At 35.9% G+C, this 25,510-nt stretch overlaps 1 protein-coding gene across 6 annotated transcripts in view; it reads right to left on the reverse strand.

Annotated features, from left to right (window-relative positions):
- The window catches only part of PIK3CB (phosphatidylinositol-4,5-bisphosphate 3-kinase catalytic subunit beta), a 205,855-nt gene that overhangs the window by 58,831 nt on the left and 121,514 nt on the right, over positions 1 to 25,510 (reverse strand). For all 6 annotated transcript variants that reach the window (XM_032334525.1, XM_032334489.1, XM_032334499.1 and 3 more), the window contains 4 exons: positions 18,382 to 18,633; positions 16,957 to 17,053; positions 13,537 to 13,667; positions 10,592 to 10,642 (listed from right to left, as the gene is read on the reverse strand). In XM_032334525.1, the coding sequence (XP_032190416.1) occupies positions 10,592 to 10,642; positions 13,537 to 13,667; positions 16,957 to 17,053; positions 18,382 to 18,633 (531 nt within the window). The remainder of the gene's footprint in view (positions 1 to 10,591; positions 10,643 to 13,536; positions 13,668 to 16,956; positions 17,054 to 18,381; positions 18,634 to 25,510) is intronic.

Below are 25,510 nucleotides of genomic sequence, written 5' to 3' on the forward strand. Positions count from 1 at the left end.
ACCAAACTATTAAACTCCCAGAAAATAAGGGACGCCTGGGTGGCTCAGTTGGTTAAGCAGCTGCCTTCGGCTCAGGTCATGATCCCAGCGTTCTGGGATCGAGTCCCACATTAGGCTCCTGCTTCTCCCTCTGCCTCTGCCTGCCTCTCTGTCTGCCTGTGCTCGCTCTCTTCCCCTCTCTCTCTCTGATAAATAAATTAAAAAAAAAAAAAACAACTCCCAGAAAATAACACAGGAGAAAACCTAGATGACCTGGGGTTTGGCAATGACTTTTTACATGTTAACACCAAATGCATGACCTATCAATAAAAAAACTGATAAACTAACTACTTCATGAAATTTAAAATTAATTGCTCTGTGAAAGACACTGTCAAGAGAATGGAAAGACAAGCTACAGACTGGGGGAAAATATCTGTAAAGACTTCTGATAAAGGGCTGTTATCCAAAATAAACAAAGAACTTTAAAAACTTAACTATTAGAAAATAAACCATCAAACTAAAATACGAGTCAAAGACCTGAACAAATACCTCACCAGATAAGATACAGGCACAGCAAAGAAACATATGAAAAGATGCTTAAAATCCTATGTCATCAGGGAAATGCAAATTAAAACAAAAGTGAGGTAAGACTACACACCTATTAGAATGGCCCAAATTCAGAACACTGACAACATGAAATGCTGTCAAGGATGTGGAACAACTCTTATTCACTGGTGGCAGGAATGTAAAATACTACAATAACACAGAGGAAGACAGTTTCACAGTTTCTTACAAACTAAACATACTCTTACCATACAATCCAGTAATCACGCTCCTTGGTATTTACCAACAGGAGCTGAAAACTTATGCCCACAAAAAACCTGCACACAGATGTTCAGAGCAGCTTTATTCAAAACAGTCAAAACTTGGAAGCAACCAAGATGTCGTTCAGTGGGGTAAATGGATAAACTGTAATACACAGAATGGAATATTATTTATCACTAAGAGGAAATGAGCTTTCATGCCACAAAGACATGGAGGAACCTTAATTCCTGCTAAGGGAAAGAAGCCAGTTTGAAAAGACTACAAACTGTATGATTCTTTTTTTTTTTTTTTTGGTATGATTCTAAATTATACAAAATTTAGGTCAAATTATGAAGAAAATAAAAATACCAGTGGTTGCCAGGGTAGGGTGTGAGAATGAACAGGCAGAGGACAGCGGATATGCAGGATAGTAAAAATACTCTGTATGATATGATAATGATAAATATGTATCATTATACATTTGTCTAAACCCACAAAGCACACAACACCAAGAATGAAACCCAAGGTAAACTAAGGACTTTAGGTGATTATGATGTGTCAGTGTAGGTTTCTTTTTGGTAACAAATGTACTGCTGTGGTGAGTGATGCTAATAATGGGAAAGGGATGTGCACGTGAAGGGACAGGAATATATGGGAAATCTCTGTACTTCCCTCCCAATTTTGTTGTGATCCTAAAACTGCTCTTTAAAAAATATAATCTTGGGGGCGCCTGGGTGCTCAGTGGGTTAAGCCTCTGCCTTCGGCTCAGGTCATGATCTCAGGGTCCTGGGATCGAGTCCCGCATCGGGCTCTCTGCTCGGCAGGGAGCCTGCTTCCTCCTCTCTCTCTCTGCCTGCCTCTCTGCCTACTTGTGATTTCTCTCTGTCAAATAAATAAATAAAATCTTTTAAAAATATATATATATAATCTTGGGCGCCTGGGTGGCTCAGTGGGTTAAAGCCTCTGCCTTCAGCTCAGGTCATGATCCCAGGGTCCTGGGATCGAGCCCCGCATCGGGTTCTCGGCTTAGCAGGGAGCCTGCTTCCCTTCCTCTCTCTCTCTGCCTGCCTTTCTGCCTACTTGTGGTCTCTGTCAAATAAATAAATAAAATCTTTTAAAAAATAAAAAAATTTTTTAAAAAATCTTATTTTAAACATACATACACACACGCACAGAGACTATGATTATAGTGGTTTTATATTCAGATCCTCAACCTAGAAAGAGTATGCTTTATTTTACAGGCTTGACTGGGTTTCTCTGAAAAGTTACCATCACAAGTCATCGGAATTTGAAAATCAAACTCCTACACTTACACATCTTGAAACCTGTTACTGCAAACAACATAGAGTCTAAACTGTTCATGTCAGAGAAACAGACCACTATTAAGTTAAATATGGCAAAAAGCCAACAAACCTACTATAATTTTGTGAATCAAAATTAGACTCTACAGACCTACTGTAAGTAAATATCCTGAAGACCTAAGAGTAAACGAAGAGGGGAGAATAGAGGGTTAGCTGTATAATTGTACTATGATTGTTTACTGAGCTATGAAAAGCGTAACACTGAATAAAGCCAAGGTAAAAATAAACAACTACCAGAAATGTGGCAGGAAGCCCAAAGAAAACACAGAATCTTACATTCTTTTGCAAAACCCCAAATAATCAATAATGAAAACTTAAACTGCACAGGGTAAATGGTGAATTTATACATCTGTTCAAATGCTTGAACTAAAGTAATGGTAGAAAGCAATGAAGAGTAACATTCATATTCTCTTTCTTTATGTTTAGATTTTTCAAAATCATATACATATTATGATGTAATAACCATTACTAACGAAAATAAAACAAAGCAAATATACTTTGCAATAAGTACATCAAAAAATGACTGTGCTTCTTTCCTCCTCTAAATGGGGGAATCTGGTTTTGGGGGAGGGGAATGAAAGACTGGAAAACTCATTGGTCTTTTTTTTTTTTTTTTTGGAAAGATTTTATTTATTTATTTGGCAGAGAGAGAGGGAGAGCGTGCAGGAGCGCACAAGCAGGAGGAGCAGCAGACAGAGGGAGAGGGCAAAGCAGGCTCCCCGCTGAGCAGAGAGCCCAATGTTGGACTCAATTCCAGGACCCTGGGATCATGACCAGAGCCAAAGGCAGACACTTAACCAACTGAGCCAACCAGGTGCCCCTTATTAGTCATACTTAAACTCAGCATGTTACCAGTATGCCTGCTGAGGACAGAATTAACTATGTGTGGCCAAACTGACAAGAGAGTTACATTACTGGGAGACTGATTACAAACAGGGGATTAAGCAAATAAGCAAATATACTGTGGTTAACAGACATCCAGATTTCTCAATGTCAGAAAACAGAATTACAAATATTGAAAGGCAAAGGCTAGAAAAAACCCTGTAGTGGTGGACCTAATAAATTAAAAACATTGATAAGAGCTCATGTTTTTTAATAGATAAAGCAATATATCTTGGTGCTTATATATGTCCAAATATATGCAAATATATATATGTTACCTAGCTGTTTTCTGAAAAGGCCTAGATACAAGTGCATGCCAATAGCAATGAGCATATACAGTGCCCAAATCTTGGATTCTAAATACTTTCCACATATGGAATCAGGACTCTTAACATGTAATATTAAGTGGCATACACACAATACTCCCTTCTGCTCCTCAATTCTTCAGTGTATATTTCCTAAAAACAAGGTCATTCTCATACTTAACCAGAATCTGTTCACAAAAATCAGGAAAATGATAATGACATAGTTCTATTGTCTAATTCACATATTCCATTCAATTTTTCCAGTTTTCTAAACAATGTTTGTTATAGATCTAGGATCCAACCCAGGCTTAACTGCTGCATTTTGCTGTCATTTATCGTTAGTTTTCTTCATTCTAAAAGAGTTCCTCAGTCTTTCCTTACCTTCACTGACTCTGACATTTTCTAAGAATACAGGTTAATTACTTTGTAGAATGTTACTCAACATGTATTTGCCTAATGTTTTGTCATAATCAGATTCCAGCTATGTATTTTTGGTATGTATACAATGAATTGGTGGAGTGTGCCTCTTACAGGAGGCAAATAATGTTAATTTGTCCTATTGCTATTGATGTTAATTTTTAAAAAGATTTTATTTATTTATTTATTTGACAGAGATCACAAGTAGGCAGAGAGGCAGGCAGAGAGAAAGGGAGGAGGAAGCAGGCTCCCCACTGAGCAGAGAGCCCAATTCAGGCTCAATCCCAGGACCCTGAGATCATGACCTGAGTCGAAGGTAGAGACTTTAACCCACTGAACCATGCAGGTGCCCCTTGATGTTAATTTTATTACTTCATTAGGATAGTGTCTACTAGGTTTTTCTACGATAAAGTTAACAAGAAGTATTTTGTGGGCCTGTTTTGAGACTAACCGTCCTGTTTCCCATCAAACTTTCACCCACTTGTTTTAATAAACATTTATTACTGTATCTCGCACCTAGGGTGCCTGGGTGGCTCAGTCTAACTGACTTAACAAGCATCTGCCCCAGCTTGGGCATAATCTGGAGGTCCTGAAATCTAGCCCCAAATCCGTCTTCCTGCTCACTGGGGAGTCTGCTTCTGCTTCTGCCTCACCCTCTACCTGCCACTCCCCGTTTCTGCTTTCTCTGTCAAATGAATAAATGGAATCTTTTAGAAAACAAATGTGCCAAAATGTTAACAGGTGGGGAAGCTGAAGAAAGGCTATATGGGAATTCTCTGAATACTTCCTGCAAATTTTGACTTAAGTTGAAAAAAATCTTTTAAATTTTTGCTATTTCCTTCCCTAAAATTAAGGGCTATAAAAACTCCAAATCATTCTCCTAAGAAAACTTCCTAGGTAGATTTCTAGGACTTGTGAACACTGGCTTAACTTATCACATCTGCATACTCCAAAGCCAACCATTAAAATTTTATGCCTGAGTTTCCACAGTAAAAAATAAAATTATAATATGGACGTTTTAGATTAGAGCAGGGTTTCTAAACCTCAGTGCTATTATTATTTTGTTGTAGAAGGATGGTCCTGTACATTGTAGAAATTTAGCAGACCCCTGAACTTTACCCACCAGATGCCAGGAACACCCTCACAACCAAGAAAACCTCTAAGCAATGCCAAATGGCCCACAAAGGGCAAATTAGTCTCAGGTTGAGTTCCACTAGATACGAAGATAAAAACTGCCAATTCTATAATCAAAATTCACAAGGATCACATTTTTCCTATTCTACAGACCCAAGGTCCTTGGCACACAACCAATTTAAAAAATACTAACACCTATTAGGATGGCTACTGTCAAAAAACACAAAAGTGATGACAAGGATATAAAAAACATTGCTTTTGTAGCTGGTGGGAATGTAAAATGGTAAAACTATTGTAGAAAACAGTATAGCAGTTCCTTAAAAAATTTAAAAAGAAAACTACAATATGATTCAGCAATTCTACTTCTGGTTGTATATATATATCCAAAAGAACTGAAAGCAGAGTCTTAAAAAGATATTTGTATATTCATGTTCATAGCAGCATTAGTTCAAGTCCAGTATCGGGCTCCTTGCTTAATGGGGAGTCTGCTCCTCCCTCTGCCTGCAGCTCCCCCTGCTTATACGTACATTCTTTCTGACAAATAAATAAAATCTTAAAAAAAAAATGCAAGTTAAAGTAGTGTGACATCAATTTTTTGTCCAATGGATTAAAATCCTAACAGGGTTAAAAAAGTATTAAAAGGGCAGGAGGACATGTAGAATGATACTAAAGCTCTTCCACAGTGTGGCTAGGGTTATAAATTTTAAGGTATTTTAAGGTATGCAATTTGGCAGAATTCTTATTTTAAAAGGGATGCTTTTGATCTAATAATTTCACTTCTAAGAATCCATCTGATAAAATACATGTATGTAGGGGCATGTGGCTGGTTCAGTCAGTGGAACATGCAACTCTTGGTCTTGGGGTCAGGAGTCCCCATGCTGGGTACAGAGCCTACTTAAATAGATAAATACATACATACATACTTTTAAAAACACAAAATACATATTTAAAAAAGTATCTCTAAAATATTCATTACAACACTATTTTAGTAAAAACGGGGGGAAAAAACCAAAAAAACCACAAAAAAACCCCAGGAGTATGTATGTTCAATAACTAATAGCTGCTAATAATGCCACAGAATGTTGAAAAAACTTTAAAAAGTGGGGAATGCCTGGGTGGCTCTGTCAGTTAAGCTTCTGACTCTTGATTTTGGCTCAGGTCATGATCTCAGAGTCCTGGGATCAATCCCTGGGGGTCAGGGGCTTTGTACTCATTTGGGAGACTACTTGAGGATTTCTATTCCACTCCCACTGCCTTTCCCAGGACCTCTCCCTCTGTTCACACTGTTACTCTCTCACTCTCTCTCTAAAATAAATAAATCTTTTTAAAAAAGTAAATAAAAAGAGGGGCGCCTGGGTGGCTAAGTGGGTTAAGCCTCTGCCTTCAGCTCAGGTCATGATCTCAGGGTCCTGGGATCGAGCCCCACATTGGGCTCTCTGCTCAGCGGGGAGCCTGCTTCCCCTTCTTTCTCCGCCTGCCTCTCTGCCTACTTGTGATCTCTCTCTCTCTCTCTGTGTCAAATAAATAAATAATCTTTTAAAAATAAATAAATAAAAATTAAAAAGTAAATAAAGAGAAGTGAACCTCTGAAAGAGACAAAATCCACAAATGCATTAAATTAAAAAGGAAGAAACTATATGATCTCATTTATTTTTTTTAAAAAAGGGTATATTATATATAAAGGTATGTAAATCCATGTATTGCATTAGGATTAGTACCTATAAGCTACACTCCTGACAAGTTATCTCTGAGGATAAAAAGTAGATGGCAGTTATAGGAATAACTTTAATTTTTGGTTTCACTATTTATTAATTGTACTATGCCCCCAATTTTTTTTAAAAAAAGGCACATCAAATGTGGGCCAGAATATCACAACCTCAGTAAGAAGGAAACCTTCTGATTTAAGTGAGGGAGCAGTTAAAAGCATAAGAGAAATAGTAAAAATTATCAGTTACCCTTCTGATACTTGGGTTCAATATAAAGACTAATAAAGGATAACAGAAAGAGGAATTAGAATGAAGATATCTTTATATAACTATTATCTCTGAAACCTAAAACTGTAATTATCTGTTTTGGTACAGGCTTATTTTATTATACCTCACAGATACTGTGCTATATTTTTTCACAAATTGAAGGCCTGTGGCAACCCTGCATTAAGCAAGTCCATCAGCGCCATTCTTCCAACAGCATTTGCTCACTGTCTCTATGTCTCATTTTGGTAATTCTCTGAATATTTCAAACTTTCTCATTATTATTATACTTGTCACAGTGATTGGTGGTCAGCAATCTTTGCTGTTACTACTGTTAATTTTTGGGGGGTGCCATGAACCATACCACAGAAGATGGCAAACTTAATAAATGTTGTACCCATTCTGATTGTTCCACCAACCAGCTGTTCCCATCTCTCTCTCTCTCCTAGGGCTTCCTCATTCTCTAAGACACAACAATATTGATATTAAGCAAACTAATAACCCTACAATAGCTTCTAAGTGTTAGAGTGAATGGAAAAGCTGCACGTCTCACACTTTAAATCAAAAGCTGTAAATGATACAGCTTAGTAAGAAGGCATGTTGAAAGCCAAGACAGGCAAAAGCTAGGCCTTTTGTGCCAAAAAAATAGCCAAGTGGTGAATCAGATGAAAAGTTCTTGAAGGAAATGAAAAGTGCTACTCCAGTGAACACATTAATGACAGGAAAGCAAAAGAGACTTATTGCTATATGGAGAAAGTGTTTGTGGTATAGATAAAAGATCAAACCATTCCCTTAGGCCAAAGCCTAATGCAAACAAGGCCCTAATTCTCCTGAAGTTCATGAAGGCTGAGAGAGGTGAGGAAGTTGCAGAAGAACAATTTGAAGCTAAAAGAAGTTGTTTAAGAGGTTTAATATCTCCATAACATAAAAATGTAAGGAGAAGCAAGTGTTGACATAGCAGCTGCAAGAGGTTGCCCAGAAAATCTAGCTAAGATCATTAATGAAGATGGCTACACTAACCAACAGCTTTTCAACGTAGATAAAATAGCTTTCTATTAGAAGAGACTGCTATCTATGACTTTCACAGCTAGAGAAAAGAAGTCAATGCCTGGCTTCAAAGCTTCAAAGGACAGATGGACCTCTCTTTCTGGGCGCTAAAACAGCTGGTGACTTTAAGGTGAAGCCAGTGCTCAATGACCACTCCAGAATCCTAGACACTTAAGAATTATGCTAAATCTAGTCTGCCTATGTTCTATATATGGAGCAACAAAGCCTGATGGCAGCACATATGTTTACAAGATGGTTTAATGAATATTTTATGCTCACTACTGAGACCTACTGAGACCTTCTTTTTAAAACATTAATGCTGACAATGCTCCCGATCACCCAAGAGCTCTCTGATGGAGATGTATAATGAGACTGATGTTGTTTTCATGCCTGCTAACACAATATCCATTCTGTAGCCCATGGACAGAGAAGTAATTCTGACTTTCAAATCTCATTATTTAGGACATTTATTTCATAAAATCAAAGGTACATACGGAGTGATGCCTCTGATGGGTCTGGGCAAACTAAACTGAAAACCTTCTGGAAAGGATTCACTACTCTAGATGCCATTAAGAACATTTGGGATTCAAGGGAAGAGGTCAAAATATCAATATTTACAAGGAGTTTGGAAGAAGTTGATTCCAACCCTCACAGATGACTTTGAGTGGTTCAAGAACTCAGTGGAGGAAGTAAATGCAGATACGGTTAAAAAGAGCAAGAGAACTAGAATTAGAAGTGAAGCCTGAAGATGTGACTGAATTGCTGCAGTTTCACGAAAAAAGCTTGAACGGATGAGGACTTGCTTCTTATGGATGAGTGAAGAAAGTGGTTTCTTAAGATGGAACATACTGCTGGTGAAGATGCTGTAAAGACTATTGAAATGACAACAAAAGATTTAGAATATTACATAAACTTAGTTGAGCAGCTGCAGGGTTGGAGAAGACTGATCTAATTTTAAAAGAAGTTCTGCTGTGGGTAAAACGCTACCAAACAGATTGTATGCTACAAAGAAATCATTCATAAAAGGAAGAAGAGTCAATTAATGCAGCAAACTGCATTGTGGGCTTAATTTAAGAACTGCCACAGCTATCCCAATAACCTTCAGCAACCCTGACCCTGATCAATCAGTCGCCATCAACATCAAGAACTTCTATCAGCAAAAAGATTACAACTTGCTGAAAGATCAGCTAATGATCAGCATTTTTTAAAATAAAAAGTATTTTTAAATTAAGGCATATACATTGTTTTTTAGGCATAATGCTACTGCACATGTGACAGACTACAGTATTGTGTAAACCTAACTTTTATATGCACAGGGAAACCAAAAAATTCACAACTAATGTTATCATGATTTTCCCTTTATTGCAGTGGTCTGGAACAGAACCCACAGTATCTTCAATATAACTGATGGATAAACTGTTAAGTGTATACTTGTAATAAACTTCTTTTATTACACTAAAGAGAAGTGCTCGAAGTATTTATAGTAGATGACCTGCACTGCAGGACTATGGATATTTTTGAGAACTCCAAGGGCAAAGCAGAAGACACCCTGGGCCAGACATTTCTTCAACTAGCCAACATAACATAGTGCTTTGATTCTGTGTAAATGATAAAAATATACATTATCTCCATTTTGCCACCTGGCCTATTATTGCCATTTTATGTAAATAAAATGTATGTTCTATACTTAAAACACATAAAAATTATAAACAGATGAACATGAAAAAAGAGTATCAGATTAGACTCGGCAACGTCTTAAACTATTTTAACAGTCAAAAAATTAAGCTAAAAAGTATAAGTGATAGAAATATTACAAATATTGTAAACTAAACAAAATAATCTATATTGTCGTCTCTGGTAAAAATGATAGGCATAGTGTGTATGCAGAGATGCCGTTTCTCCCACAGTATTCTTTCTGCTCTTCCTTTATTAACTAGGATCTCTTATTCTTAGTCAAGCACATGCCTGGCCAACTAAAGACTGTATTTCCAGCCTCACCTGTGGTTAAAATATGGCCATGTGACTAATTCCTGGCTAATAAGATGTGAGCACCAATGAGGCATATTAATGATTTCCTCAAAAAGAATAGGTGTGGCCTCTATTCTTGCTTTTCCTGTTCCTGCTGGCTGGACCATAACAATATGAGAAGCTGAAGCACTAGTATTAAACCATGAGACAGAAACTACATATTAACAAGACAAAGCACCAAGATGGAAGAAAACTGGTTCCCTAGCACTGTAAATCCTGACCTGATTATATCTGCTGTTACATGTGAAAAAGAAAGAAAATTACAGCCTCTTCATTTAATTGAATAATATTTAAAAGAACAGTACTGTTACTCTATGAGGAGGTGCCAGAGCGTCTCTTAAAGACTAGCTACTGAGGGCACCTGTCTGGCTCAGTCAATAGAACATCCAACTCTTGGTCTCAAGGTTTGTGAGAGCCTACTTTAAAAAATAAATTAACTAAATTAAAAAAAAAAAAAAAAGACAAACTGCTAAGCCTGTGCTTATATCAGAAAAGGGTTTACCATTGAACACAGAATATCTACAAACAGCTGCCATTCAACAGAACATTAGTATGTACATATTCACATACAGTCTGTAAGTCATTAGCATAAATCAGATAAAGGTAACTAAAAATGAACACAATGTTATAATAAGAAAGGGCCATTTAAAATCTTGATACTTACTGATACATTAGCACTGTCACTGCTTGCAATCTCAGCCGCCTTCTCAATTATCTGTTAAAAAAAGTTTTTAATTAAATTCTGGTGCTTGTATTTGTAAAAATTTTTTTAATTTTTTTAAAAGATTTTATTTATTTATTTGACAGAGAGAAATCACAAGTAGACGGAGAGGCAGGCAGAGAGAGAGGAAGGGAAGCAGGCTCCCCGCTGAGCAGGGAGCCCGATGCGGGACTCGATCCCACGACCCTGAGATCATGACCTGAGCCGAAGTCAGCGGCTTAACCCACTGAGCCACCCAGGCGCCCTGTATTTGTAAAATTTTAATTGTAAATTATTATAATTGTACTTAGACTACAAGAAACAACATAGGGTCTGGCATTTCTATACTTTATAATGTAAACATGAATTTTAAGTGAAAATGGTATTATGCGGGGATTCCCAATCTTCAAACTCCTGACAACTAAGAGTCAATGGTACTGTGACTCCCAGGGTACACTACTAGCATTGTCTGTAGATAAAATAAGCAATGGTTTGAATATGTATGTGAAAGAATTCTTTGGTATGTGAAAGAATTTTAAATACAGGTAAATATTTTCTGATTAAGAAAATGCAAAGATATGTAAGAATTACTAAATAAGTAAGTTTTTCTCATTTGTCATTTTTTCCCTAAATTAACATAAAAAAGTAGACTATCGGGATAATCTAAAAATATCTTTTGAATTTTTTTACTTAAAAGGGGGCTCTGATTCTTAAAAAGATGGGAAAATCAGTGGTTAAAGAATCTGAAGAGGGGTGCCTGGGTGGCTCAGTGGGTTAAAGCCTCTGCCTTCGGCTCAGGTCATGATCCTAGGGTCCTGGGATGGAGCCCCACATCAGGCTCTCTGCTCTTCAGGGAGCCTGCTTCCTCCTCTCTCTCTCTGCCTGCCTCTCTGCCTACTTGTGATCTCTGTCAAGTAAATAAATAAAATCTTAAAAAAAAAAAAAAAGAATCTGAAGATTTATATCCAGTTACTGACTTACATAATACTAAATGAATAATTTAACTATATCCACAAATGTAAAGTGTAGTGATAACTGTTATCTTATTTCATAGTTTTTATGACAAAATGAAGTTAGTTATTAAAATTATCAATAACCATAAAATTGTCTTGAAAAGCAAAATGTACACAAATGATCACAACAAAAATCATTAAATTAAATAAAAAGAATAAAGGGAACTTTCAATTTTTCTATCTGTATTATTTGATTTTTTAAGTGGTGCACTTATAAATTATACAATTTTTATAAAATCCCAGTAAGTATATTTATATATATTTAAAGACAAATCCTCTATCACAAGTTGATTTTCAAAGACAAACTAAGAGATTACAAAGGCAAAAGGAAAGTTTAGTGACTTAAGCAGTGTTGAAATAAAATATTTTAAAGAAGCTGGACTTCTCTTGAAATATAACATGAAAGCTACATGTATCTGCATAGGATAGTCATAAAAATGGTTCAAAAAGCACCTCATTTGATCCAAAAGAAACTATAACTGATTGCTGAACACATACTATTAAGCAAACACAAAAACAGTCATAGCATGGAGTATAAAATGTATCACAAGTAACTATGCCTTCTGGTTAAATTGCTATTCTTAGCACTCTTTTTTTTTTTAAGATTTTATTTATTTATCAGAGAGAGAGGGCGAGAGAGCAAGCACAGGCAGAGAGAATGGCAGGCAGAGGCAGAGGGAGAAGCAGGCTCCCCGCCGAGCAAGGAGCCCGATGCGGGACTCGATCCCAGGACGCTGGGATCATGACCTGAGCCGAAGGCAGCTGCTTAACCAACTGAGCCACCCAGGCTATTCTAAGGAATAAAGCCATGGCAGGAATGCAATGGATGAGTCAGAAATGCACCTTTTGCAACTCAGTGTACACTAAGGTAGATGGTTCTTGACATATGTGGGATTTCAACTGTATAACCACAAAATTTAATTTGGTTGTATATTACTGATTAGAAAATCATTTCAGAAGAATTGGAAATGAAAAGTTACCTTATGTGGAAAAAATTCAATGAAAATGAGAGTAAAGAAGAAACATTAGGTAACATTAATTTATGTATTACTTTAAAAATTTACTCTATACAGGTCTGGCAATGCTGAATTTTAAAATACAATTTAGTTTAAAGATGGATTAATGTAAATATTATTTAGTATAATACTGATTTTTAAAGGAAGCTTTTTCTCACACAGATGAAGGAAATAAACTTGTTACTATCTGAGAATCTGCTCCAAGATTTTCTCATAAAAATTGCATCAATCATACCTGCAACAAAGATGCCAAACCTGAAGATAAAACATATGACTGCTTAGCATATGTTCAGAATGTAAATTAGCATAGCCCCATTTTCAACTCCAGCAGATATCCTCCTGGTACCTAAGATAAGCAGTTTGTATACTAAGGAAACAGGTTTAGAAATGGAAGTCCTTGCTATAGATTCTACACAAGTAACAATACCTTAGGAACTCTTACTAATAGTAATAGTCAACATAAATCTTCTGTTTTTTTAATACCAATTCTGACACAGCAGTGACCATGTCTTTAATTCCTAAACTAAGATGCCGGACAAGCTTCAATGTACGTATCACGTACTCAGACTTATATAAGTGCATTTACTATCATTTTAAATTGAAAAGAACCTGAGAGAACAATTATGATTTTCTCATTTTATAAATGAGAAACCTGACCTTCAAAGATATTATGTCTCACCTGGTCAGTGATAAAGCCAAGATTAAATACAAATTTAGTTGGCTCCATGATCACTGGTCTTTCCACTGAACCAAGCTGCGAATGTATGTGACATTTTGAAAGAGAAACAAACATGGAAAGCTTAAACTATAAACATGCAGAACCAAGAACTAATGATTCAGTGATTTTCATGCATACTGATTCTTTAAATAATTAGCTTACCTTATCGAAGGGAGGATAATAATAAGGTTGTTTTTTATTTTCTGGGAATTTGATATGCAAAGCTGTTGCATTTTCAGTATATGGATTTGTTTGAACAGTTCCCATTGGATTCAACATTTCTTCAAGTTCATCTAAAATATACAAATAATTTTGATTCTTAAAAAATGTTTTTAAAAACTAAACTAAAATAAATCCTTAGTAAAAAATTATTTTACAACTATGCCACCTAAGGAATTTGGTAGACAATCATATCAGTAAGCTTCTAACTTTCTGTTTATACTTGACACAAGAATTGAATGTGAGCTTACATATAGCTCTAAAATGAGAAAGTTTATAAAAATACCCACCTCACCTCTTTCTTCAAATTTGACTAGTATTCTCAATCTTGGAAAAAAAAAAAAAACTTAATGGGAACTGTTCTCCATCAATATAAAGTGACTCACAGAATTTTTATTACTTCACCACATATATGGACTCCTTATTTTTCCATGGTCATCACAGTACCCAAACTGATATTCTGAGAATCATCAATGACATTCTTTCAGACATATCTAATGTTGTTTATGCTTCTCAATTAGCCCATAAACTGCTGATAACAGTTAAAGGGCTCTCTGATAGTTTCTGCAACACTCCATTCAAATGGTACTCCTTTAACTGAATAAACTGCTTATTTCTTTAAGGCACTCCCTCTGCTCCCCCATGGTACATTCACAGAATTGTGCATGGGATTCTTAGATTTCAGTGTTCTCATAAAACTTTTTCATTTCACAGATAAGTAAACTGTCGAAGAGACAATAAACTCAAGAGAATGGAATTAGCAGTACAACCTAAAGTCTCTCCTCTCCAAACTATTATCTCTTTCTTATACAGACTTTTAGCACAGCTGTTCTCTCCTAAAGAAATAAAAATCCACTGTGTCCAGGCCTAATGTCTAGATATTATGCATACTCAAATTATTTACCAATGCTAGAAAATATTTTTTATTTATTAATTTGAGAGAGAGAAAGAGAGCAGGAGCAGGGGTGGGGGGGGGGGGGAGGCAGACTCCCTAGTGAGCAGGGAGGCTGTTGGGGTGGGGGGCGGGTGGGGGAAAGGTGGGAATCCCAAAACCTGGTGTTAGTGACCTGAGCTAAAATGAAGGCAGATGCCAACCACCTTAGCTACCCAGGAGTTCCACTAGAAAATCTTTGAGTATTTCCACGTTTCAGCTCGTTGATCAATTCTTCGCTTGAGTTGTTTAATACTCTCAAATTTCAGATTCCATTGTCACCCAGAAGGGAGAAATTCTCATTTATATACCTCTAAAGCAGATTTCTCAGCAAATTAAAATCCTACACTTATACTATCTAGTAGCATTATACTCCTTTGTTTTACCACATACAATCTAGCTAAGTAAAATGTAGCATTTTAGTATTCTTACTAACAAACATAGAGAGGTTATAACCTTGCTTGAAAGTGATTACCAAAAAAGCACTCTAATATATTTTATAAATAGAAAATACAATTTGGTACAACCTCAACTGGAGAGCAATTTGTGATTATCAAAATAACAAACCTATTTATTCTTTTTTTATTTTAAAATTCCAAGTTTTTTTAAGTTTTTATTTTAATTTCAGTTAGCTAACATAGAGAGTTATTATCAGTGTCAGGTGTACAATAACAAATGTATTTATTCTTTAACTTAACAGACCCACCTCTAGGAATTTATCTCAGACATATACCTGCACATAAGCAAGATTATTCACTGTAACACTGCTTAAATTATCAAAAGGTAAGTCTGGTTTAAGAACAGCAGCAGAACTCTATATAGACAGATAAGGTTAAAGGAGCAAAAAGGAGAACACTGCACAGAATGCTATTTTAAGACTATTAGAAAACTAGAAATCTACATTTGTATTTCCTAGTGTATATGCAAAGAAATCTGGAAAGATAAAAAAGCAACCAGTAATGTGATTATATACCATTTAATGATGGCCTAGGGACTCTACACAATAGATTATTTGTAGTTCCTTTTTTTCAGCTTCACTCCTACTGCGATAAATTGACAATTCTAGAGCTCATACATGCATAGCAAATGTGTTCATTTATTATTTTTCACATTACATTTTGTTAGAGATGAAGTCAGGCTCACAGTACGCCAAGTTAATACTGCCCAAAATTGTCTATTTTACTAATAATACCAGTCGAGTTGCTTGGTGATTCTGGAGAACATGTGTGAGTCTAAATTAAAATTTTCAAAAAGGTGTAACTGCTGAAATGCATAATTTTTACTCTAACTATGAAGCTCACAGTTTCTCTTAAGAAATATATAAATGCACACTACTCTCTTATATTTGGAGGAAAACATGTAGTAGTAAAAACTACTATAGGTATATGAGGAAAGAATAGTAACTGAAGAATATATACACACATAAAATATTAGAACGTAAGTTTTTTTTTTTTAAGATTTTATTTATTTATTTGACAGACAGAGATCACAAGTAGGCAGAGACGCAGGCAGAGAGAGAGAGAGAGAGAGGAGAAAGCAGGCCCCTGCAGAGCAGAGAGCCTGATGCGGGGCTCAATCCCAGGACCCTGGGATCATGACCTGAGCCGAAGTCAGAGGCTTTAACCCATTGAGTCACCCAGGCGCTCCTAGAACGTAAGTTTTAAATATGTCTGTAAATAACTGATTATCCAAAACCAATTTCTCAGATGCCAACTACTAATAAACATTTTCAAGTATCTGTCACCCAAAAAATAACTTTAAAATGCAAGTAATTTCACAGTTTTATTAACTGTATTAACAAACTATGAAGGCAGGGGGGAATGAAAACAGCTATTATAATGCAAAGTTTATACTAAAAATTTCAAACATCCAGGAAATGCAGTATGGAATAATGGAAAGAATCAAGCAGTCTTCTGTACAAATCCTACTTTTGAACCAAAGTGAACCTAAATTGTTAAGTCTTACAAAACTGGTTTCCTTATTGGGGTGCTCTGAATAGTACTTCAGAAATATAGGCATATGGAAGGTGCTCCTCTTAGCTCAAATTTCAGGTTAAAGCCAACTAAACACTTGCTGTGTTTTTACTATTCCTCCCATATTAGTGAATGTTCCTTCTATTAGTGTAGAAATTTAGTACAACTAGAAGCAAAAAGGTTGTTACAAAGAAGATATTGTTCCTTAGGAGAATTTCTCCAAAATCTATAAAAATAAAACTTTTCAAGCAAGAACATATTCACCAGGATAACAAATATCTTCAGATACAAATCACTTTTAAATACATTAAAACAATCTGCGGGCATCTGCCTTAGAATAAATAATAAAGATACAAAAAGATGGTTTCTTTTCTAAACTGAAAGAATAGTGAGTCATAAAGAAACTAACTAGTCCACATACAAAAAGTTACTCTTTAAGGATTAGGATATAAGTCTTACCAGGAAATGAAGACCAGCTGTGCAATATTATGTCTCCAGATCTCAACTGTCCTTTAAAGTCAAAAACCATCGTATTTACCCATGCTACAGGATAATGCTGTTGAAAAAGATACCACTGTATAAATATCCTGAAAAAGAACTTCAGAAGGTAAACATGTACATGCCCTTTGTTTCAAAAATTTAGATCTAGAAATATCTAGAGTTCCAGACGATTTCCAAAAAAATCATCCTAAATAAAACAAGCTGTACATGGAAAAATGTTCTAGATCTTTACAATGGTTCAAGAAAACTCTGAAAGTCAATTAATGTCTCATGATGAAATAATGTATCCAAAAAACATTATTTCTTATATAAACAATGCAAATGATGAGGAATTTTTTAATGATTCAAGAAAATACGTATGATATATCAGGTTATATGTTTTATGAGCTTTACACCTCATTAAACCTTAATGTAGTAGAAGACAATGTCTGTAGGTATTGTAGAATTTATTTTTATTTCTTAGAAGGAAGCCTAGACACCTAGATTAATTAACTTGGTCACACTTTATCAAAAAACCTTATAAACAGTCAAATACTTTGAGTAAAATTCTTTATCAGTGTAAGAAAAAACACTAAGGAATACTCTTCCATGACTTTTACACCCTAAAATTTATTTTTAAAAAACTGTATGATAATAACCAGAGGAAAAGCCTGCTTAATTCTTACATTAAAGAATAAAGGACACAAATTCATGTACATAAATATAGCAACCAGTTTTTTTTTAAATATATAAAATTCGTGTCCCCATCCCTCCAAAACAACTTTTCATAAACTTAAAAGAAAATGAAAAAGACAGCACTAAAAATATGAAATGGAATATGAGAACAGGCACACCATCATCCTTTTTCCTCAATTTCGAAATCTAATAAACTGAAAACTAAAAGTTTATTCATAATTCATATGAGAGCAAAACATGGCCAGAAATGGCATGAAGTTAACTAATATTCTGCATTTGTCTCATTTAATGTGACTATTCACATACTTCACTGCCAAGCAATGATGTGTTTGATTACAGATTTGTGATCCAGGCCCCACAGATGTGTTGAATCTTTCTAAAATTCACAAAAATCTGAATGTTTGAGCATATGTGGCACATAGAATTTCAGTTAAGGTATTGTGGAAATACAGTCTTCTAATCCTTTCATTCTTTATCTATATTTTTTAAAGTATTATATTTATAATGGAACACTTACAATACGGTATTTGCTAAAATAATTTGGCAAAAGAGAAATAAATGAACAGAATATAAAAATGAAGATCTATCATCTTTTTAAAATCACTTCATAGGGACGAAAGTTATACGCTATCATTTCACGTTACTCAATTATTTCAAAGAACCTTAAAATTATTCCATTGAAAAGATTTTTCGGTAGTGTATAATTACCACTTTCCCAGACTTCCGAATGGTCTGATATTTAGAGGGATTAATAGTTTTAGTTGACTTTTTTGTTTTCACTTTATCCAGAACTGCATAAATAGCAAAACATAATCGAGCCATTCGTGGCAGGTCACAAGTATTTATATCAAATTCCAGTGGTTCATTCCAAATGTGATCATTTTTCCCTGATATCTCTGAGCTTACGATGGTTTTACAGAGGAGTTCAGTACCATGAAAAAGGCCAGCCCTGACATGAACCTGTAATAAGGGAGACAAAAACACAGAATTAGGAGTAGTGCACCACTGAAACACCTCCACTCTGAAAAACAAACATCTATTAGGAGAAGCAGCACACCAACTCTCGTCCACAGAAACATCAGGCTGTAAGTATCAGTATATAATTCACTAAACTGTTATTTTAACCTGTTTTCACTTAGTAAACCAACTAAAAAATGCAGTATGTCTCAATGGTATAAAGAGATCTACAGAAACTAAGACCATAAGTATGAAAACTACTATCATATGTTCACCTCAAACAACTGCATTTACTTGGGGTGTCTTGTCTTATTCTTTGTATAACTGGAAAGTAAGTGATAGATAAAATGTCTCTGAAATCTCTTTCTATTTCTTAATAATGTACGAACTGGACATTCTAAGACCCACCTTCTTAAAGATATTCTATCCATATTTACAATTATTCTACACATCATTGTTTCATTTTTTCCTGAAGACACAGGTCCAGAGTAATGCAGGACATACGCAAAATGTCTCAGAAAATTTTACTCAGTCATTCATATAGTTTTTTATGACATAACCCAATTATCTCTAAATTTAAAACTGAGTAGTACAGAAGTAGAAGAAATAATCCTTACGTTTATATGGAATCACAAATAGCCAAAGCAACCTTGAGAAAGAACAAAGCCGGAGGCATCACAATCCCACATTTCAAGATATTCTTCTATAAAGCTAAAATAATCAAAACAATATGGTACTGGCACAAAAACAAAGACATCAATCAATGGAACAGAATAGAGAGCCCAGAGATAAATCCACACTTACCTAGTCAATTAATCCACAACAAAGGAGGCAAGAATATACAACAAGGAAAAGATAGTCTCTTCAATAAATGGTGCTGGAAAAACTGAATAGCTATGTAGAAAAGAATGAAACTGGACCACCTTCTTATGCCATATACAAAAATAAACTCAAAATGGATTAAAGACCTAAATGTGAGATCTGAAATCACAGCACTCAAATTACTTCCACATAGGCTTAAATTTTGTGGATACTGGCCTTAGCAACATTTTCCTAGATATATTCCTTCCAGCAGCAGAAGCAAAAGCGAAAATACACTATTGGGACTAAACCAAATAAAAAGCTTTTTCACAATAAAGAAAACCATCAACCTAACAAAAAGGCAGTCCACTGAAAGGGAAAAGATATTTGCAAATGATGTATCTAATAAGGGATTAATATCCAAAATATATTTAGAATTTACACAACTCAACACCTCCCCAAAATCAAAGAATCCAATTTAAAAATGGGCAGAGGACCCGAACAGACATTTTTCCAAAGAAGACATTCAGATGGCCGAGAAACATATGAAAAGATGTTCAACATCACTAATCATCAGGAAAATGACATCAAAACCACCATGAAACATCACCTTATACCTGTCACAATGGCTTCAGTCAAAACAAGATATAACAAATGCTGATGAGGATCTGGAGAAAGGGAATCCTTGTGCACTGTTAGTGGGAATGTAAATTACTGCAGCCACTATGGAAAACAGTAAGAAGTTTTCTTGAAAAAGTAATAATAGGAATGCCATATGACCCAGTAGTTCCACTATTGAGTATTTACCCAAAGAAAACAAAAAAACTAGTTTGAAAGATGTATACACCCCTATGTTTATTGCAGCATTATTTATAATAGACAAGGTATGTAAGCAACCCAAGTGTCCATCCATAGATGAATGGATAAAAAAAAGATGTGGGGGATGTGTGTGTGTGTGTGTAATGGAATATTACTCAGCCATACCAAAGGATGAGATCTTGCCATTTGCAACATTAGAGGGTATTATGCTAAGTGAAATAAGTCAGAACGAAAGACAACTTCTGCATGATTTCACTTATATGTGAAATCTAAAATCAAATGAACAAAGAAAGCAGGAAAGACCCATAAATACAGAGAACAAACTTACAGTCGCTAGAGGGGTAGATGAAGGGGATGGGCAAATGGGTAAAGTGGAATAGGAGGTACAGGCTTCAAGTTATAGAATGAATAGGTTACAGGGATGAAAGGTTGAGGATAGGGAATATAATCAATGGTACTGTAACAGTGTTGTACGGTGACATATCGTAGTTCCACTTGTGATGAACACAGCACAATGCACAGAGTGGTACAATCACTACACTGTACACCTGAAATTAATGTAACATTGTGTGTCAACTACACATCAATAAAACTGGTTGACTAATAAATTACAAAATAGGTGGTGAAAGTAGCAAAACAATACGAAACACGGACTGACTTTATGGTCAAATGTTTTTACATTGATTTATTCAAATGTGATCTTAGCACACAGTAGTACTCAATTTACTAGTTACTGAATAAATGAATACATGTGAATATATAGGTTCATTTTTTATAGGTTCATTTTTAGTTTAAAATGGGCTTATCAATAAAAACTAACTTATTAGAAGAGTTACTATCCTCATTTTGAAAAAGGTAGTATCAAGAATACCCATTCTATCAGAGACAGAAACATTTTTTTGAGACAGAAACATTTCAATAGAGATAAGAAATTTTAAGTAATACCATCAATTTTAAAGTTATAAATACTTATATTAGAATTGAGTTTAAAAGCGTTTAAAATTGTTTTAATTACATAAATAAAACTACAGGTTAGTTCATAATGTTCATAGTTCATATAGTCAGTTCGTAATGTAACAGGGAAAGAACGGCTTACTTTAATGAACAGTATTCATTTATCTATCTCCGACAAAATAAACACAGATTGGAGTGCCCAGATGACTCAGAGCCGGATGTGCGGCCGATCTCACAACCCTGAGACCAGGACCTGTGCTCAGTGTGGGGTCTCTCTCCTTCTACCAGTGCACCTCCCCCTGCTCACACACACAATCTCTCTCTCTCTCAAAATAAATAAAATCCTAAATAAAAATAAACACAGATAAAAGGGTTAGATATGTTAAAATCATTAAAAAGCAAAAATGTAAAAGCTAACTACTGAAGCATAGTGATGGGTTCACAGAAGTTGATTACACTATTCTCTCTACTTTTGTGTATGTTTGAATTTTTCCATTAAAAAATTTTAAGCTAGGGGCTCCTGCATGGCTCAGTGAGTTAAAGCCTCTGCCTTCGGCTCAGGTTGTGATCTCAGGGTCCTGGGATCGAGCCCCGCATCAGGCTCTCTGCTGAGCAAGGAGCCTGCCTCTTTCTCTTTCTCTGCCTGCCCCTCTGCCTACTTTGATCTCTGTCTGTCAAATAAATAAATAAAATCTTAAAAAAAAATTTTTTTAAGCTAAAGAAAATCAGTTATTCCAAATACATATGGGTTATTTCTACACAATAAAGATTAAAGTAATAGGGAGTACAAAGAATTGCTAAAAGCACCTCCAGTAAATTTTCAGGCCACCAAGAATTTTCATCTGAATACACACCTGATTGCCCTCAAATTCACAGAAAAGGGATTATTCCTTCTACTCAAAACCTCTACTTCCATCTTGTTCCAATTTCCCAAGTACTTAGACCTTGCTCCTTTGTTTCTCTGAATTGGAAAAATCCTCTCCCAGCAGGCTATAAAACCTAAGCATTTCTCACCTATGTCAAGCTCAAACAAAAAACTTCTTTGGAACCCAACTAATCATAATGAGAATGGTGCCAGTGTCTGTCTACTCATGTTTCCTACTTTCAATCTATAATCAAGCCTATACTGTAATAGAAGAGGAAAGTGATTTATGATATAATCTTACTATTTTTAAATTTTTAAAAATATATTGATTTTTTTTTTTTTAAAGTAGGCTCTATACCCAATGTAGGGCTTGAACTCACAACCTTGAGATTAAGAGTCCCATGCTCTCTCAACTGAGTCAGCCAGGCATCCCTATAATGTACTTTTTTTTTTCCTACAACGTACTCTTAAATGAAAAATAAAATAATTCAATCATACTCACTAAAAGCATATTCACATTTTGATGGTGCAAAGAAATTAATACAAATAAAACTAATTATGGTAGGATAGCAAGAATACTGGTGATTTATCATTCTCTTAAGTAATCATAGATTGTATTTTATAATGTTATCTTTAAAATATTTTAAAATTACTATTCTAGAAAGTACAACACAAATCAGCTAGATGAACTTAAATTTAAGATCCTAAATACAGGCATAACACCAAATGCTCACAATCAATTCAAAACTCATTAAATTTAATGCAAACGTGAGTGAAAATGGAAATCAGTTTAAAAACAACTACTGACGGTGCCTGGGTGGCTCAGTCAGTTGAGTGTCTCACTCTTGATTTCAGCTCAGGCCATGATCTCAGGGTCGTGGGATCCAGCTCTGCACTGGGCTTCACACTCAGTGTGGAGTCTGCTTGAGATTCTCTCTCTCCCTCTGCCCCTCCCCCCAACTCACATGTGCACATGCATAAACTCTCACTCTCTCTCTCTGTAATAAATAAAATCTTTTCTTTTTAAAAAACCCATCCAAGATTATCTGTTTTTAAACAGTGTCAAAATCTTAAAGGGTGCTTCAGTGGCTCAGTGGGTGAAAGCTCTGCCTTCAGCTCAGGTCATGATCTCAGGGTCCTGGGATCGAGCCCCGCATTGGGCTCTCTGCTCAGCAGGGAGCCTGCTCCCCACGCCCCGCTTCTGCCTGCCTCTCTAACTACTTGTAGTCTGCCGATCAAATAAATAAAATCTTTTAAAAAAAATCTTTAATAAATAAATCAATAAATAGAAAATGTCAAGATTGAGCAGCCATAGCCTTAAGCAACTTTTAAGTCCATGCCTCTACCCTACCTTAGATGCTATTTCCCTGTGTTCCCCGAAATAAGGCAAAAAGTCTGGGGATTCATTTTTACTCTCTGAAGAATGTAACAATAATTATAAAGAAGGATTTATACAACTGCACGATTAGGAAATCTTTGTATTTTCCTTTACTCTATACTCAAAATAAACTGTGAGACACTTATCATAGTAGTAGAATTTTTAATAGCCAAGACAAAAACAGAAATAACAATTATTCTTTTTATATATACATATGAATAATTATTCTATAAAGAAAACTGCAATTGCCTATAAGAACCATAATTATTTTCTCCTAAGCAATGAAAAAATGGCCCTATCATGAAATGCTCAACAAATGGCATTTAGTGTTAGTAAAATTATATGGGAAGTAAAAAGAGCACAAAATCCAGATTTCGAAGTTTTCCTTTTCTCCTTGATATACCTCAGGAAGACTGAGCACGTTAATAAGCACATAGTGAATGGTAATTTTAGTTTATCAAGAGGTTAAAAAAAGTTCCACCACTATCATACCAGTCATTATCTTAAAAGAAGTTCAACAGGAATAAAGGAAAGCGGTGCCTATTGCCTAGGCAAAGACAAACTCCCCTGGCATGCCTTAAGAACTGAAACCACTATGGCACAGCTAGAGGCACATCAGGGGGCCACACTGGTGCTTGGGTTGGAGAGGTGAACAGCAAAGTCAGTGCCAACTGAGACTACTAAACAGGAATGGAATTTTTTTTTTTAAGATTTTATTTATTTATTTGACAGAGAGAAATCACAAGTAGGCAGAGAGGCAGGCAGAGAGAGAGGAAGGGAAGCAGGTCCCCTGCTGAGCAGAAAGCCCGATGTGGGACTTGATCCCAGGACCCTGAGATCATGACCTGAGTAGAAAGCAGCGGCTTAACCCACTGAGCCACACAGGCGCCCTGGAACTTTTTTTTTTTAAGATTTTATTTATTTATTTGACGGAGAGAGACGGGGGGGGGGGGGCACATAAGCAGGGGGGGAGGGGCAGAGGGAGAAGCAGGCTTCCTGCCAAGGAGAGAGCCCAATGTGGGCCTTGATCCCAGGACCCTGATATCATGACCTGAGGCGAAGGCAGGCGCCTAAAAACTGAGCCACCCAGGCGCCCAACAGGAACAGAATTTAAATCACAGAAAGACTATTTTGTTTTCAGGTAAGAGAGAAGTTTGGGTGTAAGGTAAGATGTGAAAACAGAGGCAAGGAGATCACTGGGGAGAGGCTGTTGCTGTAATTCAGGGAGAGACAATGAATGCTTGAGCTACGAAATGGTACGGAAGACAAAGAGGAAAGAATGGATAGTAAAGGATTCCAATGAGGTAGGATCAACAGTATGTGATCAACTGTATAAATATGGTAAGTAAGGGAGAGTGGTGACTCCAGCTGCTTTACCAAATATAAGAGGAAAAGGAGTTAAAGGAGTTAAGAGAATGAGCTGGGGGACACTAAATAAAGTTGGCTTTAGAAATGTGTACTGGGGCACCTGAGTGGCTCAGTTGGTTAGGAATCTGCCTTTGGCTCGGGTCATGATCCCGGGGTCCTGGGATAAAGCCCCATGTTGGGATCCCTGCTTAGCCGGGGGCCTGTTTTTCCCTCTCTCCCTGTCACTCTCTCCACTCATTCTCTCTCTCTGTGTCAAATAAATAAAATCTTTAAAAAAGAAACAAAACAAGAAGTACACACTGAGGTATGTGAAAACAGGAGTCTGGAACTGAAGAGATAGCCAGGCTACAGCCAACAGCTTGAGAATCATAAGTGAAGGAGGTATAGTTTTTTGAATTTTCTTAAAAAGAGGATATCAGTAATTGTTTTTCAAGATATAAAGAATCCAAATGACATGAAAAACACTAAGAGGTGTTGCTGAGGCAGGGTGCACATGCCTCAAGCAAACAATCCATGTGATCTCAAGATCTCCGTAGTGCTTGCTCTTCTTCCCCTCGGCCACACAAACCCAAACAAATCTAGAACTGGACTTTCCCACCACACCCTAGCATCTCCAAATCACTACCTGCTACATCTTACTCTCTACTCACCTCCCTTTCCAAATCACTCTGACACTCCTACAGGATAATCTCCTT

This window comes from Mustela erminea, chromosome 1, assembly GCF_009829155.1.
Source record: "Mustela erminea isolate mMusErm1 chromosome 1, mMusErm1.Pri, whole genome shotgun sequence".
Taxonomy (NCBI): domain Eukaryota; kingdom Metazoa; phylum Chordata; class Mammalia; order Carnivora; family Mustelidae; genus Mustela; species Mustela erminea.